This window comes from Uloborus diversus, chromosome 8 (assembly GCF_026930045.1).
Source record: "Uloborus diversus isolate 005 chromosome 8, Udiv.v.3.1, whole genome shotgun sequence".
Lineage (NCBI taxonomy): Eukaryota > Metazoa > Arthropoda > Arachnida > Araneae > Uloboridae > Uloborus > Uloborus diversus.
The window spans coordinates 34677902-34690883 of NC_072738.1; the positions used below are offsets into that span (position 1 = coordinate 34677902).

General features: G+C 31.4%; 1 protein-coding gene across 1 annotated transcript in view; it reads left to right on the forward strand.

Moving 5' to 3' along the window:
* Positions 1 to 11576, forward strand: part of LOC129228213 (lethal(2) giant larvae protein homolog 1-like) — a 62014-nt gene extending 50438 nt beyond the window's left edge. Inside the window, exons 19-25 of the mRNA XM_054862876.1 lie at positions 665 to 831; positions 3858 to 3963; positions 5052 to 5172; positions 6194 to 6457; positions 7970 to 8083; positions 8860 to 9167; positions 10581 to 11576. Of these exons, the coding sequence (XP_054718851.1) occupies positions 665 to 831; positions 3858 to 3963; positions 5052 to 5172; positions 6194 to 6457; positions 7970 to 8083; positions 8860 to 9167; positions 10581 to 10585 (1085 nt within the window). The 3' untranslated portion in view covers positions 10586 to 11576. The remainder of the gene's footprint in view (positions 1 to 664; positions 832 to 3857; positions 3964 to 5051; positions 5173 to 6193; positions 6458 to 7969; positions 8084 to 8859; positions 9168 to 10580) is intronic.
* The last annotated feature ends 1406 nt before the right edge of the window (positions 11577 to 12982 follow it).

Here is a 12982-nt window from a genome sequence, read left to right on the forward strand (position 1 = left end):
CTTTAGGCAAGTTTTTTTTATAAATCTTATCTTGGAATATATTAAGAATTTCCTCGAAATGTTAAGGAATTAGTTTAAGTTCTATCCCCGTATTTTTTCCGACTTACAACACTCGGATCTTGATCAACTTTCAAAAATGTCGGCAGATCATATCTAAGACAATGGTTTCTAAATCTCAAAATGTTTGTCACTGAAATTTTCATGTTTATCTAAATATGAACCCTAATGAAATTTTTTGCCCTTTGGTAAACTCGTATCTTTAATCAGAGTGCTCCTATTAAAATCTAAAAAATCATTTCGATCAAGAGAACAGCATAATGTCTACCAATTTCTGTTTGGCAATTAGTGAAGAGAATTTAAGTTTTTAAATTTAGTGGTGCATGACCTTGATTGTTATTATTTTTTCTTAGTTTTCAAGGTGCTAAATGTATAATAGCTCTGCTTCTAGATTTTTTTATTGATAGCAATACAGTTGTACTGTGTATAAAATATCTAAATACAAGGTTTTCAATTAAAAAATAACTTCTATTATTAAATTAAAAAGGAAAACCCACAGCAAATGCAGTGTCTTAAATGAAAAATTTTTGCTGCAGTTTAAATGTTACTTTAAAGTAAGCTGCTTAATATTTGCATCTGTTAATAATTTGTAATTTTATGCATGCAGGTAAAGAGATTCAGTTGAAGCATAGGGCCCCAGTAATAGCTATTCAAATCCTTGATGGCCTAGGCCATCCTCTGCCTGAGCCATATGAAGTTGAAAATGAGAGAGCCAAGGCAGCTGATCTTAATGGAAGCCATAGGGTTATCATTTGTTCTGAAGAACAGTTCAAAGTAAGTGGATTAATTTGTTTTGAAAAAATAAACAGATCATAATGCAATTAGTAATTTTACTGTAACTAGAGCAATCTATATAAACAAAACAAAAAATGTGTGTGCTGTGTGTATGTTCCCTATACAAATCAACAGTTTACACGTCAGATGTCCTCCAAATTTGGCAGGGAGGTACTTGAACACCCGAGAAGGAACGTAGGGACTGGGGGGGGGGGGGTCGAATGCCAAAAAAGTACAGTACCGTTCAAATTTTAAGGCCCTTAAATGGCCAGTTCGATCGAATATCCGACCAGTTCGATTTCGGCGCCATTCGAAAGCCCACACAAAATACCCATTTAGTTCATCTACTTCCTTTGATTTTCAAAAGAAAAGGCTGTAAAATCACCGGAAAAAAAATTAAAGCACTGCTAAGCCTAATAGAACAAAAATTTTAAATCTGAAAATTATAGTTTGTGCAATCTCATTTTAAATTAGCGTTCAGAAGGTTGCTACTTTTTTCCTCAGACTAAAATTTTGTTTTGAGATAAAAAATTTCCCCTTTTATTTGGCGATTTATCTTTCTTTTTTGAGCAATCACGATTGCTTATTCGCAACTCCAACGAACTATAGGGGGCACTGAAGTCACTGTCTAATGGCGGAATTGAAAACTAAAACAAACGCACATGGTAACGAAGAAAATACTAAAAGTGTTGTGATTTTTGTTCGTACGTATGATTGTTTCGCTTTATTCTTTTTAAATTAATTTTCAAAGTCTTGTTGATATTCTGACCCACGTAGAAAGAAATGAGAATTCAAGAAGCATTACTAAACGTCAAACATTAATGCAAAGTACGTAGTTCGTGAAAATGGCTGCTTAGAACTACGATGTTGAATTCGATATTTATCAATTCTTGATAAAACTAAATAATAATTGTGGCCTGACAAGAATAACAATTAATGCTAGAAAATTTAATATGACATTACAAATTATTACCAAAAGAAGATGATACTTCTTTGCTTTGCTTTGGCTAGCGCTTGTTTTCCATTTGTAGCCGAGTTATTTCTCTTGAATTCCCGAATCGGTTAATTTAAAAATTTTCTGTTTCAATTTTTCTAATTTCTGAGTTACGATTTGTGTCATGTTATGCAAATCATCAACGAAATTCTCACGGATATATGGTAGTTTTCTTTTCAGTTGATTGACAATTATTTCTTTTTACTTATCGAATTCTGTAATCTTACTACCATTTTATTCCACTCATGATAAAAATTGAAAATGGTTTAACTAAAAACGCGAAATCTCGCCAAGGCTACTTTGCTCGCACAATGCCAAAATTATAACCCTAAACAAATTTGGCGAAACCTTTCAGCTGAGAATAAAAGGAATAAAGTAAATTCTTTCTCGGTTATTCATTTTGTTCTACGATAATATATTCAAGAAAATATTTTGCATACTGTCCATTCAAACTAAATGCTGCTGTAAAATATGGTAAGTTTAATTAATTTAAGATTAAACTCCCATATTCTTACAAATTCATACAAAACAATAAAATTTTTTACCTTGTATAACGTTATCCAAGTTTGTTAATCCAGTATTTTTGCTTTTACCAATTATTAAGGAAATAATGAAAACTAACATTATTTTGAGAAGCTCGAATACTACTAAGTGACGAATTAATTTGTGTAGCTGAAAGCAAACTAAGACACATCGATTGCGTTAATAAATACTCAGAACAAACTGCCTGTGTTTACGTCAACAGACACACATGGAACGCAATGTGGCAGAGTTTTAGTTGCATTCGCAGTTTTATAAATCACCGCAAGGTAGCGTATTCGAGCGCTGGAGTTCCGAATTGTTCTCATTTGATCGTTTTTGGTGTCCGTGCCTTTTTCAACTTGGACCAGAAGCCTTTGTAGCACCACCGTCCTCTCCTGGCGGCGCAGCTGCTCCGGTTTTGAGCTATCCGATCTCCTGGTCGGAGGCGTCCATGTCCTACACACACGCACGTTCACACGCATACACACACACGACTTCACACACATACACTCACACACGTCTACGTGCATACACACAGGTCTACTCACACACACAGCTACCCACACGTTACCGCCCAAAGGAGGAGAGGCAGGCTTGGGGGGGGGGGGAGCCGTTTCTAGAAACAACTCCAATGAGTAGGGTCCTGTCTCAGTTCGTGATTGTGAAAAACATAATTTGGATTCAAAATTTCAGAATTCAAATTAATTTTTTCTTTTTTTTAAGGATTTTAGTTGTATTTATGGAGGGTTGCATTTAATTTTGTGGGGAACTCTTGATTTGCCATTTTCTTTCTTTGCAAATGATTATTTTGACGGGAAATTTTGTATTTCTTTCCTCTAATTGAAGCCCGATTGTTGAACATAGTGTTTGACAACTTTTATATTCGAGGTAGACCGGGCAATGCAGCTAGTAATTAATAAAGAGAAACTTAAAGAAATTTTCGTATATTCATGAGAGAAAAATTTATAAAGATTTTAAATAAATGCTTTGAAAATGATAAATGTTAGCTACCACAGCTTGGTTTTTAATTTTTGGTAAATATTGTATAGTAGTATTTTTGGCAACTTTAATTTGATCATTAAAGAATTTTATCCTGTTATTTCAAAGCATTGTTCCTTTTCTTTCTGTTTTATCTGTGTTTTTGGGGAACAGGATGACTTACGAAAAGAAATGTACTTCCTGTCCATGAAAAATAGGAGAGGGTCTATGTGTAGATGCTTTATATTTGAGGCTGCAGTAAATTAAAACTGGAATTGTGCTATTTATTATAGCATAGCCAAATAATTTTTGTAGTTATTTAAATTGCATACTTTCAATGTTGCTGGCAAAATCTAAAAAACAAACATTAGAAAGTAAATGAATTTTCGTATTGTTTACATGTTTAACGATCCAGTAATTATGTTACCAATATTGCTTGCAGTTTCAGTGACAATATTCCATAAAATGTTACATTCAGTTTGCAATTTAAGTTTTTCTCATATAATGATCTGCTTAACATTTTTTCTGTTAGGTGTTTACATTGCCAAGTTTGAAACCTTTCTGCAAGTTCAAATTAACTGCAAATGAAGGATCAAGAGTAAGGAAAGTAGCAATGATAAAATTCACTAGCAAAAATGGTAAGTTACAGTCGCAACTTTTTAATGCTGTGAAGCAAACCGTAATGAAAGTTAATTTGAAACATTTATTCAGTAGATATTTTTAAGAATCAAATTGCTTTGCTCTACTGTAAAAATCCCCTAAATTATTAGGGTGTAGGTTATTGAATGTTGGAGATTTCAAGGAGGGGGGGGGGGGGGGACAAAGAGATGAAAGTTACTGTAAAGTAACTGGTATTAAAACTTCAAAAAAAGTCTTCTGAATTTGTATTCTTTGAAAACAGAATACAGTAAAACCTGTTTACAACGATACTTTTGGGACCTAAAAAAATATTGTTATAGACAGGTTATTGTTATAGACAGGTTATCGTTATAGACAGTATAGTTATACACAGGTTTCACTGTATAGCTTTACTAAGGGTTTACCTTTTAAATAGCTTATATGCTATTAGTGCCCACGTTTCTAAAAGAAATATAAATTAGTTTGGATCAATTATTACTCTCCATGTTGAGCAGATGTGCATTTGTGTTCAGTTTGTCAAGCAAGTATATAATTAGTAGCTATTCTGGGTGCAATATAGAATTTTCATTGAGGATGAATCTAAATTCATTAGTTTCTTCCTAACTTAATGTCTCCTTGTAACAGTAGGAAAATTCTTTCTACATTTTAGAGAAGTAGGTTAAATTCTATTTTTAGTTCAAGCATTGCCTTCAGGATTTTTTCTGCCATATCTGGAATTTTTTTTCTTAAGGATTTCATATACTTTTCAAAAAGTTCTGCCCACCTCTCTATATGTTATGGGGAGAAAAAAGTTCATTGCTTATTTATATGATGAAAACATATTCTAAAAATTATCTGAAACATCCCAATATACTTTGCATGCATATAATTATTGGACAGATAAAAAGTAAGCATGATTTTGAAAAGTCTTACTTTAGAATTTTTTTTATAAATTTATCCCAAGATTAAATCATAGAATCTGAATATAAATTAACTACAAGAAAAAGTTTATAACTTGTTAATGAATTTATTTTTTAATTTTCAAAACAAAAAATAATTTAGTGTGAACTTTCAAACATGTTTTTAACTCCTGTTATTTTTCTTACAGATGAGAACCACACTGAAGATTGTATGACATGTTTGACAAATCAAGGTGAAATCAGCATTTTTACAGTCCCAGATCTCAGGAGGCAGCAAGTTCACAATGTATTGAAAAGGGAAGATATTAAGTAAGCCGCCAGTTTTTTAATAATTAGTTATTCTGATACATGTCTGAAGCATGTGAAGAGTTTAGTGTACCAGTAAAATTATGAAGCTAGTCTTTTGTGTCATTAGATTATTTCAGCTCATATTGCTCACGCCCAAATTTAATGTTTGAAAACTCTTTACACGAATATAATAAGGAATGGCTCAGATGAATATGTTGCATATTTTTGCTGTTTATAGTATTTTAATGGTGAAATCACTTTTATATATTATAGCTTAACATTTTACACACAATAAATTTTAAACCCAAAATGTAAAAGGTGTTCCAAAAATGACCGATACACTTGAAAAATCAAATACTAACCGGGCAGCGATAGAAATATGCAGTTTTTTGCATTATGCTTGGGACAATAAATTTTCAGACAGACTAACTTTCAAATTTAGTTACTATGTTCCTCAATAGATGGCGCTGCAGTTATTTTGAAAGGTATAAAAGAAAAAGAAGTTTGTATGATCGCCAAAATGACCCGTATATTTGAAAAATCAATAACTAAACAGGCAGCATTGATTTTTTTAATTTACCGGTCATTTTGATGATCGTAGACTTATCTTTTATCCCTTTTAAAATGCCTACAGCGCCATCTGTTGAGGAACATTGTAATTAAATTTGAAAGTTAGTCTGTCTGAAAATTTGCTGTTGTCCCAAGCATAATGCAACAAAATGTATATTTCTATCGCTGCCCAGTTAGTATTTATTGATTTTTTTCAAATGTATGTCTTTTTTGGAACATGCTGTATCAAAATGAATTTGATTAGATAACTAAGCAGTTAATTCGTTCCGTTATAGGTGTGAGGTTTAATGATCAAAATTTAGGAACATTTGAATTTTAAATGTTTTCAGTGTTTTAGATTTGCTTTATTTTTCAACTAGTTAACAAGTTTTTATTTTCCTCCATTTTCCAACAATGTAGGTTTATGGATGTTAATTTTTATAGTTTTGTCCAGCATAAAATTTCAATTTAAAATTTCTTTTATAAATTACAGTGGCATTTCGAGTGTTGTCTTCACAAAAACAGGACAAGCATTCTATTTACATTCTCCGTGTGAATTCCAACGGTTCACTTTGTCTGCTCGCGACATCTTAGAAGTGAAAGCGAAGATCGAACTTCCTGAAGGATCGAGGCCTCCTCTTGCTGTAACAGAAAATGAAAAGGTAGAAGAGCAAAAGGAAGAAACTGTGGTTGCCAATAATATTGAAGAAAGTGCAGAGAAAGCTATTGATGTTTCTGAAGAGGCAGCTGGAGATAAGTAAGATAGTTTTGTTCTATCTTTATTCGAAAACTTACTTTCAAATCTAGAGTGCTCGGGAAAAAGAGTATAAGTCAAATTGAGTAAAATCAGGTTATTTCATATTTATACTATATGGACCTTATCTTTCATTGCGGTTCAGATAGTAAATGTCAATTCGTTTTAATTCTTTGTGAAAGCAATATAGTATAAAGCAGGTAAGTCATTTTTGCTAAAGGGAAAAAGAGTAAGTCGAACTGTACTGTTAAGAGCGTTCATCAGTATTTTTGACTTATACTCTTTTGCCCGAGCACCCTAGAAATATTTTTGCAGAAAGTGAAAATAGCTCTTTTTTAAATTTTAACGCGCCCAAAACTGTCAAGTTTGACCTCAACTTTTGAAGTTGAATGTTTGGTTCTTGTGTTGGGCTGTTGTGCATGAGAACTTAACATTGTCATTTTTATTTCCTACTTTTTTGAAAATCTTTATTTTTTCAATTAAGATATTATTTAATTATGCTTACTAGTTTAAGTGTCATAGGATTTTGTCTTTTGTGTAAGTTAAATTGAAAGAAAAGACTTAAAACTGGATTTCAAGCTTGTATTTTATCCTTCTCCAAATGTTCATGAATATTTTTTAGACAACCCCAAAGTTTGATACTTTAGTTATGTATCTTAACTTTTGCTGAATGAGATGGGCTTTACAAAAACACCTTAGAAAAGAATTCATCTTTTTGTGCATAAAAGTGTTAACTGTAAAAAGCAAACTTTTCTTTTGTCCACAACATTAACTAAGTTAATAGATTGATTGCTCAGTCTGTTATGAATATACAGTCTGAAAATTTCCATGTAAAATGAGCTGCAGTTTTATCTTTTAAGACTAATTATTGGAATGTAAATCTATAGTTTTGTAGCTTTCGATCTTTTATTTGAACAATGAGTAACAGTTAACACTTGGTTTCCCATAGAATAACTTCCAGTTTGTCTATGTTTGTGTGCTTTCGTACTAAATAACTTTTCTCAACTTTACCTATTTAGAGATAATTAAATAATATTTGTTCTGTTTGTGCTTATGATCTGCCTGCAAGAAATTGCTCGTTAATAAAGCTTTTTGTTTATGGTTTTACTATTTTAACGTTCTGCTAATTGTCCTTTTTTATTTTTTCCCCTTCGTAGATAGATTTAGTATTGTTTGTGGTTAAACATACTCTAAATCATAAACTTTTATGGAAATTATATTTTTATTTTTATATAGGAAGTTTCTTACAGATTAAGAGCAATTGAATAAGATAAACCCTTTGCCTTATGATTCAGTTTTTTATTTTTTTAAAATAAAGATGCAGGCTTAGTTTTTTTAAAATTAGGTATGAATAATTAGAGCATAAAGGAGAAGCATGCACTGTTCTAGTAGTTAAAGTCATGTTACATTATAACTGCACTCAAAATTTTTAACTTACTGAATTAACCAGATTTAAAGTTTTGAAAAGTTTAACTTAACCTTTGCATCTATTGATGGGTATAATTTAATTTATAGACCTAAAGATGATGAGAAAATGGATACCTCTGAAAAACTCGAAACAAATGTATCCCAAGACGAGAGCAAAGGCGAATTAGATGTAACTGTTGACAGTGTAAAAGATCACTTGGCGTAAGAATTTTTCTTTTATAGTTATTTATATTCAGTTTTCTCAGACTCTTTAAAATTTGACAAACCCTACTTTAAAAGTGGAATTTTTGTATTCAGTTAGCGAAGTTTTCAGTCTAATGTGTAATATGTGGCGGGATCTTTTTTCTTACTTCATTTTATTGTGCTTAAACATTCCCATGTATTTTTCTTTGCTACTTTCTCAAGTTCTGCTATGTGAACTGTTAAGTTTATCTACAATCAAGAGAAATTAAATCTTAATCTAAGGCTCATTTAAAAAAATGTAAGTTTTTGTAAAAATACTGTTCCTATGGTACTTAATGCACACTTTAAAAAGATGCATTTGTACTTGAAATAAATGTTTTACAAATAAGAGCTAAACCTTTTTGTCTAGATTTATTCTTTGAGCAGTTTTCAAAAACTATTTTCAGTTAGAATTCTCAATGTTAATCATAAAAAGTACTGTTTTTGTGCTATTATTAGATGTAACAATTCTTTAATACCATAATTCTGTTTTGAATGTTTCTCTAATATATTCTCTTCCACAATTTTGCTAAGAATGTTTGTCAAACCTGCAGCTTTGTAGTCAAATGTCTTAGGAAAACCAAAGTTAAAAAAATGAATCACTGACTATATAGATAATATCTAATACAATGCTCTCTAAGAGCATTGTATTAGACATGTTATCTATGCTCTATATAACACTGAATATCATATTTGAAATATTTTTGTGCCAATAGTTCTATTCATTTATGTAACTATTGAAATCTTATTTTCAGGAATCTTTGTACAGAAGGTTTAACTACTGTGGTTGAAAAAGCTGAATCTTCTAAGGTTGTTCAAGAAACTGTTACTAAAGTTTCCTCAGTTGTCGTCTCAACAAAAGAAACTATTGTGAATGCTAAGGAGTCTGTTGTGAGTACATCGGAAAATGCTAAAGAAACCATTATTAATTCTACAGAAAATGCAAGAGAAGCATTTCTGAATGCTACAGAAAATGCTAAAGGAATGTTTACGAGCGCCAAAAGCAGTGCTAAAGAAACCATAATCAGCACAAAAGAGACTGTTGTCAATTCAACATCAAATGGTATGTAATGTGTTAAATATTTTAAAAGCTTCTCATTGTTTTAGATTTGAACTACTTAGATTTAAACATGCTTTAAATGTGCGTGGAGTTACAAATATACTGCTAGCAATTGTTTAAAACGAAGGATAAGGCTTCTCAATCTTTGTCATTTGTGAATTAAATATAAATGTTGATAACTAAACATGATTAGATTAAATTTTTAAAAATATTAATGAGCAATAGCTCTATTATATCTTAATATGTTATAGTTTTTAGAAATCTAGTGAATTCTGCATAATTTTGCTTGGCATTAATCTTTTGGCATGGGTGAAAGTCATCCAAAGTAGTAAATTGGTTGAAGCTCTTCCTACTCTTCAGTACATATTTTATGCATTATGTAGTTTTCAGTGTAAAAAAAATGTTGTTCCTTGGTGTTACTCAGCATCTAATGTGGTAGCTGAAAGCTTGAGAAGTAGATTAAGTACTAAATTCTATAGGAATAACTTCTTTTAACCCATCACAAAGATTATCACAAACATCTAAGGTCAGCATAAGTTCTTTATGGCTATTCCTCAGTATAACATCTTAAATGAAGTGGCTGCCGCTAGGTAGGTTCTTGAAAATCTCTATATTTTAAAAAGCACCGCTCCATATAATCCTCTATAATGTTGAAGTTTGATAGTCTGTATTAAAACAAAGTTTTGAAAAGATCAATCTACTGTAGCACAAATTGAAATCCTAACAAATTTCATATGCCTTAAAGGGATAGTGATTGTAAAGTTATAACTTTAAGTGAGTTTTAAGTTGGTCTAGGGGTTTGATCCTTAATTTGTTTTGAAAAAGTGTAGGTTTGTACTTAATCGACAAAAGGATTAGTTCTGAAGCAGACTCCTTTTTAGTTTTATTAAGGACTAACTTTCTGCTTTATGTTTAACTAGTGGCACCCGCACGGCTTCGCCTGTAATAGAAAAATTAAAGGTCTTTTGGTTTGCCTGTATATTTACAAATAATGTATGGTGAATTTTCTCGCCAATTGGCTTGTACCGACGTTACGGTTCCACGTTATGATAATTTCGTATCTCGCCAATTGGCTTGTGCCCATGTTACGGTTCCACGTTATGATGATTTCGTAATTTATGATAGTTTTTTTCTTAAAATTGGAATAAAAAAAGAACCACATCGAATTTTCGAAAAATCGCTTCGAGGTGCACACCCCCAGGCTACATACTAACTTTGTGCCAAATTTCATGAAAATCGCCCGAACGGTTTAGGCGCTATGCGCATCACAGACATCCAGACATCCTCCGGACAGAGAGACTTTCTACTTTATTATTAGTAAGGATAAATATCTAAATTGATAAACATAACTACTTACATAAATTATATTGAACATTTAAAATGAAATTCATTTGACAACTCAATATTCTTTTTCAGAATAAAGCTCCCACTGCAAATCTGGAGGAATTTAACTGTGTGGATGAAGATGGTGCTTAAAAAGTGCTGTGAATGAACCGATTTAAACATGCATTGTATTTTCCATCCAGATTGCCTTGTTATCCTCGGCAATTGAAATTTACTGTGCTCAATGGGAACGATTGTGATAATTGTGCGGGAATGTGGATTTATATATTTTTATACCTAGTATTGTGTAGTCCTCAGTGTTGGGCGATTGTTTTGCATTGTGAGGAGTTTTTAAAAATGTTTTTGCATTTTTAATCCTTTCACATGCTAAATCTTTACATTCAAAGCAAATATCTTCTGAAGCCAGCTTTCAGAACTAATTTGCAGCTTTATCGTCTACATCCGTTGGTCGGTGCGGTTTTAAAAAAACTCCCACTGAGCCACTTTTCATAATTTATGATCGTTCAGCAGCTGTCCTATTTTAAAGTTGTGCTTATATTTCGATTTTTATCCTTCATTTTTAATGAAATACTTCGAATTTATGTATGTTTGTCAGTTTTGTAATGAATTAGTTTCTATTGTTACATTAAATTCTTTTCACTGGTGGTGGATTACCAGTGAGATTTTAAATAACTAATTTGGAATTTGGAAAAGTATTATACAATCAAAATTTTATGTGCCTTAACCCTCCTCACTTCAAAAAAAGGCACTCCAGGGTCTATTTTATAAAAATCTTGGTGTTAACTGATTTTATACCTTTATGCTCTTGTAAATTTAAATTTAGATGAATTAACTTGTTATCATGGAAGTTTAGATTATTGGATTTAAAGTATATTTCATGAATTATTAGCCCTGTACTGTTTGTTTAGAGCATTTTCAAACTTTGTTAACATGCAAATTGGCCTTAATGATTATTGCGTCCATATTTCATATTTTTTGTAAAAATGCATTTGTTTTGTTTAAGATGCAATTGAAGTTACTGAATTTTTAATTTGTAATATAAGACATAATAAATTTTGTGGCATCTAACCATCTGTGTAACTTTTATTGGTTTTAAAATTTAGATGGTCTGTTTTAAAAACTGAAGTTTAGGTAAAAGGAATCAATATATTGACAAATTTCAATCGAGAAAAATACTGAGATATATATACATCAAATCTGTTTAAATAAATACAGGTTCAGATTAAGTACCCGGACGTCCAAACAAGAGTTATGCTTATTGACAAGTAATGTATGCTGTTCATCGTTCTGAATTCTTTTCTTTCAAGGATAAAAATCCAAGGTGGTTTTAGATATTTTATCTGCAAAACTCGAAGTAATTTATGTATGTTAAGTACAATTACATATTTAAATGGTTTTCATACGATCAAATGAAACATCTCCATTTTTGGCAAGTAAGTTCCACTTGGATAAATCGAATAACTTTCAAGGTGCAAAACTTTGAGTAGTTTTGCACATGGTTCGTACAAACTGCGAGATTTTAAAGACAAACAATAATATAACTGTTTTGCTGTTAACATATAAATATTTCATTCTTATTAGGCTTATAACACAAAATAAATTGAGCAAAATACAAAGCTATTTTTCAGTTTCGTCGATCGGCATACAATAGAATGCATACTAACAAACTTCCATCGATCATACTCCAATGTCAATAATCGTCGGTTTTTCTTTCGCATATCAAAGGATGCTTACATTAAAAATATATTTTGGGAACTATATTTTGGAGTTAATACATCACATCAAAATAACAATCCAATGCCGTTTTTGGAAACTTATTCGTTTAAAGTCTTGTGTACTTCCATCTTGGGAATGACCAAATATGGCGGCTACGCCGAACAATAAAATATTTTTTTGAATTTGAAGCATGAAGACAAATTAAAAATAATAAATATTCATGAAACTAAGTTTTTAGCACATTTGCGTCCAAAGCATAAGCAATGAGGATAAGATTAAATTTTAGGAACAAAATTTTTTATTTCTTAAGAAATTATTTTTAAAAAAACTTTGCAGCACATTTTGTATTATTTTCATTAATTTACAATTAAAGATAACATCCAATTCTGCTTTGTTTTTGGAAACTTTGACATTTAAGGATCGTGTCTACTTCAGTCTGTTGCATGACCAAAACTGGCGACTACGTTTCACACGAAGCTGAAAAGACTTTCCGATCAAAGAACTACTTTCCCAAATTGGCCCTATCTTCAGGCTTGTGCTGCCGAAGCAGAAAATGGTCTTCTCCCCTGTTGAGTGTGCATAATTCCTGTTCACCGAAGAAATTTTTCTTGGGAACTATTGAGGGTCAAAAATGACGCCCACAGAAGTTTTTTGGTAGCCACTTTTTATCGCCAGCGTCATTTTGCCTCAAAATTTTTACATTTTCAGGAAATATCGACAAAAATGAAGATTAGATCTCATAGAACAAAATTACCTAG